General features: G+C 39.0%; 1 protein-coding gene across 1 annotated transcript in view; it reads left to right on the top strand.

The window, feature by feature from the left end:
- Window positions 1–14011, top strand: part of CHN2 (chimerin 2) — a 157633-nt gene extending 143622 nt beyond the window's left edge. Inside the window, exons 9-13 of the mRNA XM_081164754.1 lie at window positions 3094–3267; window positions 5344–5421; window positions 9809–9946; window positions 10119–10224; window positions 11415–14011. Coding sequence (XP_081020880.1) covers window positions 3094–3267; window positions 5344–5421; window positions 9809–9946; window positions 10119–10224; window positions 11415–11586 — 668 coding nt within the window. The 3' untranslated portion in view covers window positions 11587–14011. The remainder of the gene's footprint in view (window positions 1–3093; window positions 3268–5343; window positions 5422–9808; window positions 9947–10118; window positions 10225–11414) is intronic.
- The last annotated feature ends 98 nt before the right edge of the window (window positions 14012–14109 follow it).

The raw sequence follows: 14109 nt of genomic DNA, 5'->3' as shown, positions 1-14109 counted from the left end.
TGCCTGCTGATTCATGGGTTAGGCACCTCTGGCCCTGCAGATATTGTGGGGACTGCGACTCCTGTCCCTCTTGACTAATGGACATATTGTCGGGGGTTGATGAAGCTTGATAGACAGCCACAGCCGAATTAGCTGGTGTAGTTCTATGAATGTGTGACCCAGAAAATAGGCACAGTTGCAATTTAACATGCCAGAGGGTAAGGTGAGTTAGGTGGGGAAGATCTGTTATGCCCCAGAGCTCTTGGATTTGTGGTGGGGGCATCATACTGCCATTTTATATTATGGTGCCTGAAGCTGGTTTCTTTTCTCGGTCAACCATACACAATATAATTATATGACTTAAATGACCGTTCCTTGGTATTTTCTTGTCAGTTGTCATACTTAAGCAGGTATGGGCTCTTGCCAACAACACTGTAACTTGACTCCCAACTCCCAGCAGCCCCAGCCAGCATGTCCAATCATTTTAGCCCCTGTAAAGAGCTATACACGGGTCTCTGTGGCTGAGATGTCCATGCTAAACACAGGAGACCTGTGTGACTTCAGGGTCCCTTTAAGCTCGCAGACTCCCTTTGCACAAGTAACACAAGAGGTTGAGTCGACATATAACTAATTATTCTTATAAGAACTGTACGTTTAAACATAATATGTCTGGCTGGATTTGTGTTCATTCTCTTTAAGTATTTAACCTGTGAAAAAAAGTATGTTTATTTAGTCCAAAGCTTAACGTTCTGCTTCATTAGCTAACCAATATTTAACTCTAAGCAGACAAACAAGTTTTTAACTACACAGGAAATGTTTAGCAAGAACTAAAAAAAAAAACAACCTAAAGGGAGTATCTTAAGTACAGCTGGCTGGGTTTGTTTAGATTTCACTGAACAATACTGTATTATGCAGATAGTTTCTGTCTGAACGAGCCCAATAAACCAAACAGATTTAGTTAAAGGCACAGAGGTCCTTTACCTGTGGGTATCAAATATTACAAGGAAAGAAACTGTTCATGTTTAGCAGTGGAGTCAAGAATACTTTATGTTGATGGCTGAAAGGGACAGTGATGATTCTGAATCACACTGTGTACTTGTGAGAGTTAATTTTTATAAGAAGTGCAGAAGTCTAAGCCTGCCCAGAATCCCTAATCTCGGTGTTTGAAGCCCTGCTTAATGAATGAGGCAAGCTCTGGTTAGTCATTTGTACAGGTAGTTGACTCTGCACATGCATAGAGACACACTTTTATTATACTTCAGGTGTTCCAATGAAAGAGCAATAAATCCAGTTTTCTAGCAAATGAGTACAAAGGTTATCTAATAAATGACAAGCATATATTTTAAACACATATTCATTGTTTTACTGTTCTCAAGCTTCCCCAAACTAGCGCTTAATGCCAGCCAGATGTTGCAGACTACAGCGCCTGTCAGTCCAGCATGGCCAATGGGTCAGGGATGATGGTCAGATGAGAGTACATCTGGAGGGCTCTGGCATGGGGTTTACCCTTCCCTACCCAGATACAACAGAAGGCTTATTTTCTTTTGGCTGGAATAGCTGGTTTCCTTGAAGCCTAATTGCACACAGGGAGATGGAGTTGGCAGCCCCCCTCTCCTAGAACATCACTCCGCCTCTGTTGCAACTAGGCATCCGTTAGGGGCCATGGGGCAGAAACTACACTTAGGCTGCAATCTAGGTGTAAGTCCCACTGGTATATGCAGGTGGCGCTGTGGCCTAAACCACTGAGCCTCTTGGGCTTGCCAATCAGAAGGTTGGCTGTTCAGAAGGTTGGTGAGCTCCCGTTGTTCTGTCCCAGCTCCTGCCAACCTAGCATTTCAAAAGCACGCCAGTGCAAGTAGATAAATAGGTACCACTGTGGCAGGAAGGTAAATGGCGTTTCCATGCGCTCTGGCTTCCGTCACAGTGTCCCGTTGCACCAGAAGTGGTTTAGTCATGTCCCGGAAAGCTGTCTGTGGGCAAACGCCGGCTCCCTCAGCCTGAAAGCGAGATGAGCACTGCAACCCCATAGTCACCTTTGACTGGACTTAACCATCCAGGGGTCCTTTACCTTTTTTATCTAAGTCCCACTGAACTCAGTGGAGCTCACTTCTGAGGAGACACATATAAAATTTTACTATAAATGTAACATTTACCACCTGGATGGGCCTGGATTTCTTGAAGAGCTCCTGTATCCATTACAGTCTTGGTCCTTAAAATTAGTTTTAATTTGTTGGAAGCCGCCCAGAGTGGCTGGGACAACCTAGTCAGATGGACAGCATACACATAATTTATTGTTGTTATTGTTACAGTCACCTATCTTTATTTCAGTTAGCACTGAAATGATCTGAACATCTTGTCAACCCATTTCAAATATATGGGTTATATATATTTCAAATATATGGGTTATATATATTTCAAATATATGGGTTATATATATTTCAAATATATGGGTTATATATATTTCAAATATATGGGTTATATATATTTCAAATATATGGGTTATATATATTTCAAATATATGGGTTATATATTTTTCAAATATATGGGTTATATATATTTCAAATATATGGGTTATATATATTTCAAATATATGGGTTATATATTTGTGCCACAGGCACTTGGAAGCATTTCCCACATTCTCCACATGGTGGCCAAAAAAATTTGTTTCAGCCTTAACAGTTGCTCATATGTGCTTCATGTACCTGCTACATTACTAGAGAATTAGAGTAAGATTCAAATGTTATATTACATAGGGCTGCCATACATCTGGGATTCATTCATCAGAACGTAATTCTCAAAAATTGGTTAAAATTTCTGGGGAAACCGAGCCATATGGCAGCCCATATCAGAAGTTCAACAACTTTTGTGTCCAGATGTTCACTTTTTGAAATATGGCAACTCTATACTCATAGAATTTCATTCCTTCGCATATTTTTGCCTGCCAACCTTTGTTATATTTACAAATTGAACTATTGCCCTGTAATTTACTGTGTGCAGTGACTTCCTTAAAAGTAAGAGTAATTGAGAGCTAAGATGTTCACATGCAGAATGTTGTCATTCTTTCTGAGAGTAAAATAGAAAAAACTCAAAGTAACACTAATACTTTCTTTACAGACTGTGGATTGAACGTACACAAACAGTGTTCAAAATACGTCCCCAATGACTGCCAACCAGACCTCAAGAGAATCAAACGAGTCTACTGCTGTGACCTCACCACACTAGTGAAGGCCCACAATTCACAGAGACCCATGGTAGTGGACATATGTATTCGAGAAATCGAAGCAAGAGGTATTTATGTGTTGATGAAATAGGATTTCCTTCACTGGGTTACTGAAACGCTAAAATAATATCACTGGCTGACAAACATAAACAGATATTATGTTACAGAAAACTAAGTAATTTTAAATTACTTTATATTTAAAAGTTTCTTTATATTCCTTTGTGGGGAAAGGTTTTATGAACAAATTGTTTAAAGCATTTACTTTGAAGAACAACTTAACCTCATTTGGTTGAGGAAGCGAATTATAGTTCTCTACTACCACCACACAAACAATGTGCATTGTTTTAATTATTTAATATACTTAGCTATATTTTTCAATGTAAAAAACTATGCCCCCTCACATTTACTTTTTCCAGTAAATATTGCACTTTCCGATTAAAACTGTTGGGAGCCATAGTAAAATCCAATTGCTTTCAAAATGATAACCAAGCCTATGTCGCAGAAACTGATGTGAAATGAACAAATGCATGTTAAGATATTAATGCAAAATTAACTCTTAGCCTATAAATAATAGAAGAAAATACTTATAGAAGGCTTCAATAGGGAGAGATATAAATTCAATCAATCAATCAATCAATCAATGTGTATATCATAAATCAAACCTAGAACTGTTATAGGAAATTTAAATCTCTTGATTGTGCCACCGGGGTTGTGTCCAATTAAGTTCTATGCAGTGTAAAATGGACAGGAATATATTTAATTAAGTTAATAGGCCAAAGTTAGTCATTTCCAGTTAACCCACATTGTCTTAGTAGCTGAGTGAGTTTAGATATTAGAAGACAATGGTATGGATCCAGTGCCAGATTTACGTACATATAAGCTAAACAAGCTATAGCTTAGGGCCCCACTCTCTTGGGGCCCCAAAAAAATTTTTAAAGGGAAAAAGCTGGATGTACATTTCCAAAATATAAGATAAGAAACAAATAAAATAAAACCTACATACAGCAACAGTGTTTTGTGTTGTGTAGGCTCCTATGATGTAAGTAATAGGCCCCACCTGCTAGCCTGCTCCCTAAAATATCATTTTGCTCATTTCTATATATAGGGTGCCTGCATTCTGCATGTGCAAATGGTTTTAGATACCCATTAGGTCCCATGTAGCATATATTCAACACAAAAAACAGTGACAATTTGTTGTTGACAAAGGACAGCTGGGCTTATAAAGGGCCCCGTTACCTTCAGTAGCTTAGGGCCTCATCAAACCTAAATCCGGCCCTGTGTGAATTCCAAGAGAAGTGAAATTTAGGAATTTTACAGCAGTTTTTGATGCCCTCTTCCCACCTGAAGCCGCCTGCGCCCCCACTCCCAAGTATCCACCCTTCTGGACAATGTGGGATGTGGCATCTGAGGCTGTTGGAAGAGGAGCTTTGAAGTTTAGAGAATGAAAGAGCCGCCTTTTGGAGGATTTTAGATGGCTGCAGGGACAAGGAGAGGAAAGGAAACATTCCTTCCATGCACTTTCTCAAATTGATTTCCGCTACAATCCAAGCCATTAGCTTAAATTAAGTCATCATCCTTATGTGGGAAAGGTCACACAGCTTAGTAAGAGAACTAATGGTTTGCATGCAGGAGACCCTGTATTAAATTCCTGTTAAAAAAAAGAGAGAAAGGGCTAGCAAGCCTTGGAAGGCTCTCTGCCTGAGACCTTGGAGAGCGGTTGCTAGGATAGAAGGTTCAAGGCCCTTCCATGGTCACATTCATCACTTGAAGCATCTCTCTACTTCCTTGCAACGCTCAGTTGTTACAAGATGAATTGTACCCTTGTGCTTAAATAGTGTCAGCCTCCCTTTCAAGTTATCTGTTATAGATCCTCAAACTGATCCCCCAATTTTCTCCCCTACACACATGGTGTGTGGAAAAAAACCCTCATTCTTGAAAAGCTAATGATTGCTGTTATGGGCCTAAAGGGGGCATAACTAACCAACTGTGAGAGCTCTGTCAAAAGATGGCTATATGATGAGTAATTTCTCTTGTTCCGAGAATTCGGGAGGCAGAAGCTAACTTGTGAAAAGAAGTAAAAAATAACTAGAGTGTGAAAATGTATCTCCAGACTAAACAGCAGCTGATGAAATTTTTGCCTGCAGGTTTGAAGTCAGAAGGGATTTACAGAGTCTCTGGGTTCACTGAACACATTGAAGATGTCAAAATGGCCTTTGATCGAGGTACAGTACATTTTAGCTGTGGAAAGCCTGTCGGCAATGTTTTAGCTTTGGAAAGCTTCTACATACCCTGTGTTCATTGGCGTTGCACATGTTTTGATGGTGTAATAATGAGGAGGCCGTTTTCCGCCCACAATACTTTCAGGGTATTTTATGATGTACTGGTTTCTATTGACATTTACCACGTATGTTAAAACATGTATTGGGGTGAGTAGGAAGATGCACAGCGTCTCAAAATAATTAATAATAATAATAATAATAATAATAATAATAATAATAATAATAATAATAATAATTTTATTTATATCCCGCCCTCCCCAGCCAAAGCCGGGCTCAGGGCGGCTAACAACAATAAAATAGTACAACATTCTAAAAACATTTCATTATAAAAATTAATTAAAATCAAATTGATGGCAACCATTAAGCTAAAATTTTGTGAAGATTACCAAAGGAGGGAGTCAGGCTGCGCCCTGACCAAAGGCCTGGTGGAATAGCTCTGTCTTGCAGGCCCTGCGGAAAGATGTCAAGTCCCGCAGGGCCCTAGTCTCTTGTGACAGAGCGTTCCACCAGATTGGAGCCGCAGCCGAAAAAGCCCTGGCTCTAGTTGAGGCCAGCCTAACCTCTCTGTGGCCTGGGACCTTCATGATGTTTTTATTTGAAGACCGTAAGTTCCTCTGTGGGACATACCAGGAGAGGCGGTCCCGTAGGTACGAGGGTCCTAGGCTGTATAGGGCTTTAAAGGTTAAAACCAGCACCTTAAACCTGATCCTGTACTCCACTGGTAGCCAGTGCAGCTGGTATAGCACCGGGTGAATGTGATCTCACAGTGAAGACCCCGTAAGGAGTCTCGCCGCGGCATTCTGCACCCGCTTGAGTTTCTGGGTTAGTCTCAAGGGCAGCCCCATGTAGAGCGAGTTACAAAACACACCTATTTGAACTGCTTCGTTTCAGGAAGGACTATACCACATTCTGTTTCTGCATATTAAATTCTGCCCCACCATCTCTAAAATAATGAGGGTCTAAATTACATTATCACTATACTATAAGGACAGTTGAGCTTTAGAGTAAAAATCAGGTCAGTATATTTGTGACTGTTAATTCCACTGAGTAAGCTTGATAGGAATAATGTTTATTTATTCTTCCACGGAATGAATATGGATGCTGTACAGCAACAGTCGCTCACTGTGCTGGCATTGTTGACCAGTTCTGTTCCTGCTAGCATATAAAACATTCATTGTACAGCTTGTTCATAGAGTTCTCATTGTGACAAGTGCATTCTGAGCTTTAGTTGGTTGTTTGTCCTGCTTGGCACCACACATCTCATATTTGAGGGTTGTTACTAAAGAAGGATCTACATCACTATTTTTTCTGCTTTATTTGGTTTTTTTGCAAAGAGGCATTAGCCTCATTGGCACTTATGGGATTTTTTTACTAAGCCTCATGGGCACATGAGGGGGTTGATATTCAGGGAGACATGGCTAGCGACTGAAGAGATAAACCTCATCCCCTCTTTTGTTCTGCCCTTCATAACTGCAATTAATTTAAGAGAAATAAGAGTTGTAATACATGTTATGCATTAAGCTTTGTGGGTAGATTCACCTTTAGTGTGTGTTATAAACTATGGGCAAACACAAGTTCTCTTGTCAGCTTGTTTAAAATATGGCCACTGAACTTTGAGATGCATATGATTCCTAACACAAGGAGACTACAGAAGTGACCTGTTCCTCAACATGCCACCATAACTTGTTTGGTGGTCTGTGGTGGCATAATTAACATAGGAATTTATTAAAGTGCTTATATACTACTATTTCATTTTTTTAAAAAGCAGTTCCACTTTGTAAACAGCTGCACACCAACAGCTCATCACGCCAAACATCTTCCCTGTGTTTGGATTTAAAATAGCTTATAGGTTGTATGAATTTGCTAAATTTGCAAGAATTGTACTCTGGAAATTCAACAGTTGCAGAGATAGTTATGTGTAGACTAAGATGTTATTTTTCTGGTTCATTCCTCATTGGTATTTTCCACATGCCCACCCAGGTTGCTTTCAAAATGTTACTGGTTTTTTTAAAAAAATCTATTCAGGACAGTGAGCTGTTGAGGACAAAGTTGCTAAACAAGCAAACAAACAAAGATGGCTGCATGTGGCTTGTTTGTGATGGATCCCTTGACCGAATCATGGTCAAACGCCTCCAAAGTACTGCAGCTTCCTTTATCAGTACCATTGCTCTCTAAAACTACTTATTTTCTCCAGCCGGCTGATTCTTATTAGCATCCAATAACACTAATTTTCAGAATGAGCAATCGTTTTTACACCTGCAGTTTGTGGCATATTGCAGTTCACAAAATAGTACATTTGTTTTCTGGAGTGCCTTTTGAACGTTTGAAAAGAAAAAAATACAGTGATGGAATCCATAGGTACCATAGATTCTTAGAGCAATTCCAGTTTGAGCAGTGCTTTCCATCAGAATTAGTGTTTTGATTTGCTATGTGTCTAGAGCAGGGGTCAGCGAACTTTTTCAGCAGGGGGCCAGTCCACAGTCCCTCAGACCTTGGGGGGGGGGGCGGACTATATTTTGAAAAAAATAATAATAATGAAGGAATTCCTATGCCCCACAAATAACCCAGAGATGCATTTTAAATAAAGGCACATATTATACTCATGTAAAAACACCAGGCAGGCCCTACAAATAACCCAGAGATGCAATTTAAATAAAAGGACATATTCTACTCATGTAAAAACACACTGATTCCCGGACCGTCCGTGGGCCGGATTGAGAAGGCAATTGGGCCAGATCCAGTCCCTGGGCCTTAGTTTGCCTACCCATGTTCTAGGGTGCACACATTCCTGCCTTTTCAGTGGCCTTCAGTCTTTCCCCATCTGTTAAGCTTGTAACAAGTTACAGGCAGAGAGATACTTATCAACTTCCAAGTAAAACTCCTCCATGATATGACTTGCTATGATAACCTATGAATGTCACTTTTATTTTGTAAACTTGCAAATAGCCTGGAAAAGGGATATGGCATTCTGTTTTACCATATCTGGATGGATATAGAGGCAGCTGCAGTATTTCCCCCCCAAAGCATTTGCTTTCACTGTAGCACTTTAGATCTCATTGTACTGCAATTAAATAGAGCTGTCCAAACAACGTTTTATAATACTAACGCTACCGTACCAAGTATATGAGGATAAATATGAGTCTGGCTGGTGCAGAATAAACACTGTGATGGAAGTACTGGTGCTGTATTAGAGTAAATGCTAATATGCGGGTTCACTCTGCTGTATCAGATACATAGACTGTTTTAAAGACTTGCTCCCCAGTCACAAACACATTTATAATTACACTTGAAGATTCATTCAGTTACAATTTAGCTCCTTCCTAATAAGTGTGATTATTGCTTAGGTTTTAAACTTACAATTTGGCCTTCACGAGTAACTCAGCTATACATCTGCTCTAAAGGAAGTTTTTGTGGATATATTTCATGTCGCTTCAAGTTTAATGCCACAGGTTTCTTCACAAAACAATTATTTATTCTGCTAAATACAAATGTATTTAAAAACTTTATTGCAGGGCTTTTCATAAGCAAAACAAAGTACCGTGACGTAGAGGAAGGAATAGGTACAAGGACTTATTTTAAAGCAAGACCTGAGAAAGCAGGTTTATCACTTGTTTTCTAAAGGGACAGAAGAGTAGATTACTTCTGAACAAATTTAAACTTTGTGCCTGAAGACTGAACTACTTAGTTCAGTAGTTTTAGGAACTACTTAGTTCCTAAAACACTCTCTCTCCCTGCCCCCCCTCACCACACAAATAAGATTTTATACTCATGGTTTTATAATAGTTCCTTATGTGCTGCACTGATAGTTTCACTGAAAGGTATCCTTAAATCTTTTAAATAAAATGAGATTGGTCTATTACAGTACACTGTTCAAGGGACTGTCTTTGAAATGCCTTCATAAAAACATTTCAGCTAGTACAAATTGATCCAGCAAATGTGTTTGCTGGAGCCAGTGTATAGGAACGTGTAACTTCTTGATTGTTTTAGCTTCACTGGCTGAATAAACTCAGGGGTATATAACTCAAGGCATTCACTTTGAAGCCTTAAAAGAGTTTGGGACAAGCATTCATAAGGGAACATGTCTTCCCATATGGTCATATGTCCATCCACAGAGGTGACATCGGAAGACGCAAAGGCACATCCCAGCTCCATCTGAGGTATAGTTGGTAGGGATGTGTGAAAAGGTATCCTATATGGTGTCCAGGTTATGAAACTTCTTCATTTTCCAGTGATTCAAAACCCAATCATGAGCAATGTTTGACAAGATAACTCAAGAATGTATTTGGCGAAAGAAAAAGTAGGACCTTTAAACCATCTCATTCTTTTCTAGATGGTGACAAGGCAGACGTCTCTGCCAACATATATCCAGACATAAATATTATTGCTGGAGCACTGAAGCTGTATTTCAGAGATCTGCCTATCCCGGTTATCACCTACGATACGTATTCCAAGTTTATAGATGCAGCAAGTAAGTACTGAGGCATTTCATTTCTTTATATAGTTTTGTCATAACCCTAACCCTACAATTCTAAAACTCCTGCAGCAGCAGGAATACTGGATTTGTTTAATTGTATTTTTTTATTGAATTTTGAAATCTGCATCTGATAAAGCTTACAAGAATCTTGTTTTGTATCACGTAGAGCTCTCCAATGCTGATGAAAGACTAGAAGCTGTCCACGAAGTGTTGATGTTACTTCCTGCAGCACACTACGAGACTCTTAGATACCTGATGATTCATCTCAAAAAGTAAGCGAATTTGCCTATAAAAGGAGGTTTGATCATCTTTCTTTCGTCATAAAGAAATATGCTTTAAAAAACATTTTAAACCATCACTGCAGAAGAAATTTCTGGCAACACAGCCAGATGGGTGGGGTATAAATAAAAAAATTATTATGAGTAATTTTAGTAGTAAAAAATCTTCAAATTTTAACCAGTTTTACCAATCAACAAGTCACAGCCATATAAGTAAACCAGAAATGTTAGACATGTAGAAAGATACCTGAGAGTACAATCAGTCATCATAGAGATCACAGTTAATTCAAAACTTTGTTTCCGAGTGGGTTCACACACACAAAAAGTTTAGTTTATTACTAAAAGTGTAGAAAGAAAATTGACCACCAGTTTGTCCACGGAGGCCGTTCACAAGGAACTCTCCTGCCCACGTGTAATTGTGCCCCACATTCAGAAAATGTGAGTGTGCCGCACTGATCTCCTGTCTCCATTTACCATAAGTGCACGGTGTAACTTACCAACCTGCCCACACTGACGTCACTGCAGCTTTCTTGGACAGAGCAGTTGCACAACAAATTGACACTGCGGTGGGAGCTGGAGCCAATATGGTATAGGCCTGTGGGTGAACCAACAGAGCCATTATGGTACAGGCCCAACCTTATTCCTGCCTTGTCCTACAATAGTTCCATCTAGGTTGCCAAAAAGTCAGTGTTGGAAAGGTGGCTCCAGCTCCCCCCCGCCCCCAGGCCACTATTGCAGTGCAGAAACAACCATTATTCAGCATGTGAAGCAAACATCTACTATATATTTTGAAAAGTAGTTTCTCTGTGCCCTCTGCATTTGGACACCTCTTAAGATATACGGAAAATTTGCATGACGGTTCCTAAGATCAAGGAGCAGGTCTCTGTTTCTGTTTGGATATAACCTTGAATCAAGATTGCTAACTAAGCCAGGCATAGGCAAACTCGGCCCTCCAGATGTTTTTGGCCTACAACTCCCATGATCCCTAGCTAACAGGACCAGTGGTCAAGGATGGTGGGAATTGTAGTCTCAAAACATCTGGAGGGCTGAGTTTGCCTATGCCTGAACTGAGCTTTTCAAAACTGCACTTTTTTGTGTGTTCCTAGAATTCCCAATCAGTTCTGGGTATAAAGAAAGGGTGGGAAAACAGTTTAACAGAGATATCACTTTTCTTTCACCTTTAGGATTACCATGAATGAAAAAGACAATTTTATGAACGCTGAAAATTTGGGAATAGTGTTTGGACCTACTTTAATGAGACCCCCAGAAGACAGCACTCTTGCTACACTCAATGACATGCGGTACCAGAAACTCATTGTGCAAATATTGATAGAAAATGAAGATGTTTTGTTTTAAATGAACAAAGCTATAAACTCATGGCCATCTGCTATGAAAATACAAGTTCAAAGGGAAAGCAAATTCCCATAAGAAAAAAAAGGGTAGCACATTATTTTCTGCAGTGTTGCAGATGAACACCAAAACATTTAGTTAAAAGGGTATGTCTTATAGACATATGCCTCTTTTTTAATTATTTAAGAAAGAGCAAAGGTCAGGAGAAAAGCATCTTGCCTTGTATCTTTTGCCTTGCTTCCAGTGTTAACGATGTAGAAAGGTTACAGACTGTTCTACTGTAACTTATTAAAGGACACAAACTTTGTATTTTATTTAGATCATTGAAGCAAAAAGGTACTTTCAACCTGATGCTCAAAGTATTAAGCTGGCACAGTTCCTACTGAAAAGAACTGGGTCAGCATAGCAGACTTGTAGGATTGTAGTTGTAAACCCTGATTCAAGGAGGGTAAACCATATTTGGGGGAGGGGGAAACAGGTTTCCCGCATCCCTTTTTGGCATGCAATGATTTCTAGATCATGGTAGTTATGTGGAAATAAGTGGCATTGGACTTGGTGGGATTTATTTTCCCCATGACAACCATAATGTAGCGCTCAAGACATGCTCTCTGCTATTTCAGTTGTGTTCCTCTTACTGAAAATAATGGCAAATTAAGTAGTAGGATTGTAACAATGTCCATGATCTGATTCCAAGCAGAGCTTCTGTACAGGCAGGGTCTTCCTGGTTTCCTTCTATGAACTGTATAATGCCCTATATACAGAACAAATAATTTCTGTATACAGTCGTACCTTGGTTTTCGAACAGCCTAGTTCTCGAATGTTTTGGCTCCCGAACGATCGAAACCTGGAAGTGACTGTTCTGGTTTTCGAACGTTCTTTTGGAAGCCGAACGTCCAACGGGGCTTCCGATTGGCTGCAGGAACTTCCTGCAGCCAATCAGAAGCCACGCTTTGGTTTTTGAACGCTTCGGAAGTCAAACGGACTTCCGGAATGGATTCCGTTTGACTTCCGAGGTACATGGGTAACATTTCTATTCACGCAGGAGAAAAGGAAGACCCTACATTCAGGATATTTTATCTTGTCCAACATCTTAAGGATCAGGTTGTTTGTCAGTATTAGTTTTTATAGGGGTATATGATTTCTTTCTAATTAAGGCATAATTATACTATGTCTAAATGGAAACAAACATGTATTTAAAGTATATTTTTACTTCAGTTAGCTGCAGGAATGTTGTTTTATTTTAGCAATATATAATTCAATGCGGTGCATTGATGACTTTCCGTATAGTTCTCTTAAGCATTATTGCTATGGATATTGAAAACATTTACCACTAGTGCAGTATTACCCTGACAAACCTCTTTCATTGCAAATGCTTTTAATGAGACTTCATTTCTCATGCTCATCTTAATATTATTTGGTTTGTTATGTTCTAGCAATTCATGTTCTTTGCTTTTAGAGGTATACAAATACAGTATTCTATTTATCCACCCTCCTTCCAAAAAGAGGAACATCAGAGGTTTATAAACAGACACTAGCATCAACTACTACACGTAACACATTTTTTGGAGTACAGTAATGTTTAAAATAAGTGATGCCAGAATATTGGATATTACCTGGCCTTGCTTAAAAGTTAGCACTTATTTAGGGTTAATTTTTTTATTATTATTATTTCTAAAAATCAAGTTGCATTACTTTGCTTCTGTATTTATAAAAGTAAAACATCTGTAAAATTACACACTTTTCTTCACCGTCTTCTGACAAATTTGTTAATAAAGGAAAGAGAGGTGAAGGATAGAGAATTGGTATATTACCAAATCTCATGGTGGGTATCTTTGAAAAGGTTGACCTCTCAATGCAATATAATGAAATTCATCCTAATATTAGACTTTTTTCTCACATGGAATTTTCTCATCGTGAGATTTTTTTGTACAAATATTTCAAACACAAAGGTAGCATAGTTTATTACAAAACTGAATTTGCAATACAAAAGACTCTATTGAGCTCTGCTCTTGATTTGTACAAATCCTAAGTTTCAAAACCCAATTATGCTGTTTTCTGAATTATTTCAGGGAGCATAGGTTTCTATTAAAATTGGGGTGGGGAGTGTGCAACATGGATAATGAAGAAAGAGTAAAGACAAAAGGAGGCACATGAAATAATGTATATCAGTTATCCTTTACATAGGTCACCAAGGGCTAAGTAGACAGACCCAGGCTGCAGGCCAGATGTAAGTGAGGTCTGCTTTGCTGGTACAGTGCTAGAAGGGATTCTCCTAAGTTGTACAGATTTCAATTGTTGTAGGTTTATGTACTAAATACTGTCATAAAATGGTATGGAAATGGTTTTATTTTGTGAAGTGAAATATGCTTTGTAATTTATGATAGTGTAAATGGAAAGGGGGGAAAATATCCCATTAAATGTGTTGAGTCCCTGTCTGTAATTTTCACTGCAAGCGAAAACACTTGGTTTCTCTATGCATTTAAAAAAAAAGATCTGCACATTTTTCATACAGCTTACATGCAACAAATT

This window comes from Podarcis bocagei (assembly GCF_964188305.1).
Source record: "Podarcis bocagei genome assembly, chromosome: 12".
Classification (NCBI taxonomy): domain Eukaryota; kingdom Metazoa; phylum Chordata; class Lepidosauria; order Squamata; family Lacertidae; genus Podarcis; species Podarcis bocagei.
This window is presented reverse-complemented; position numbering and strand designations above follow the sequence as displayed.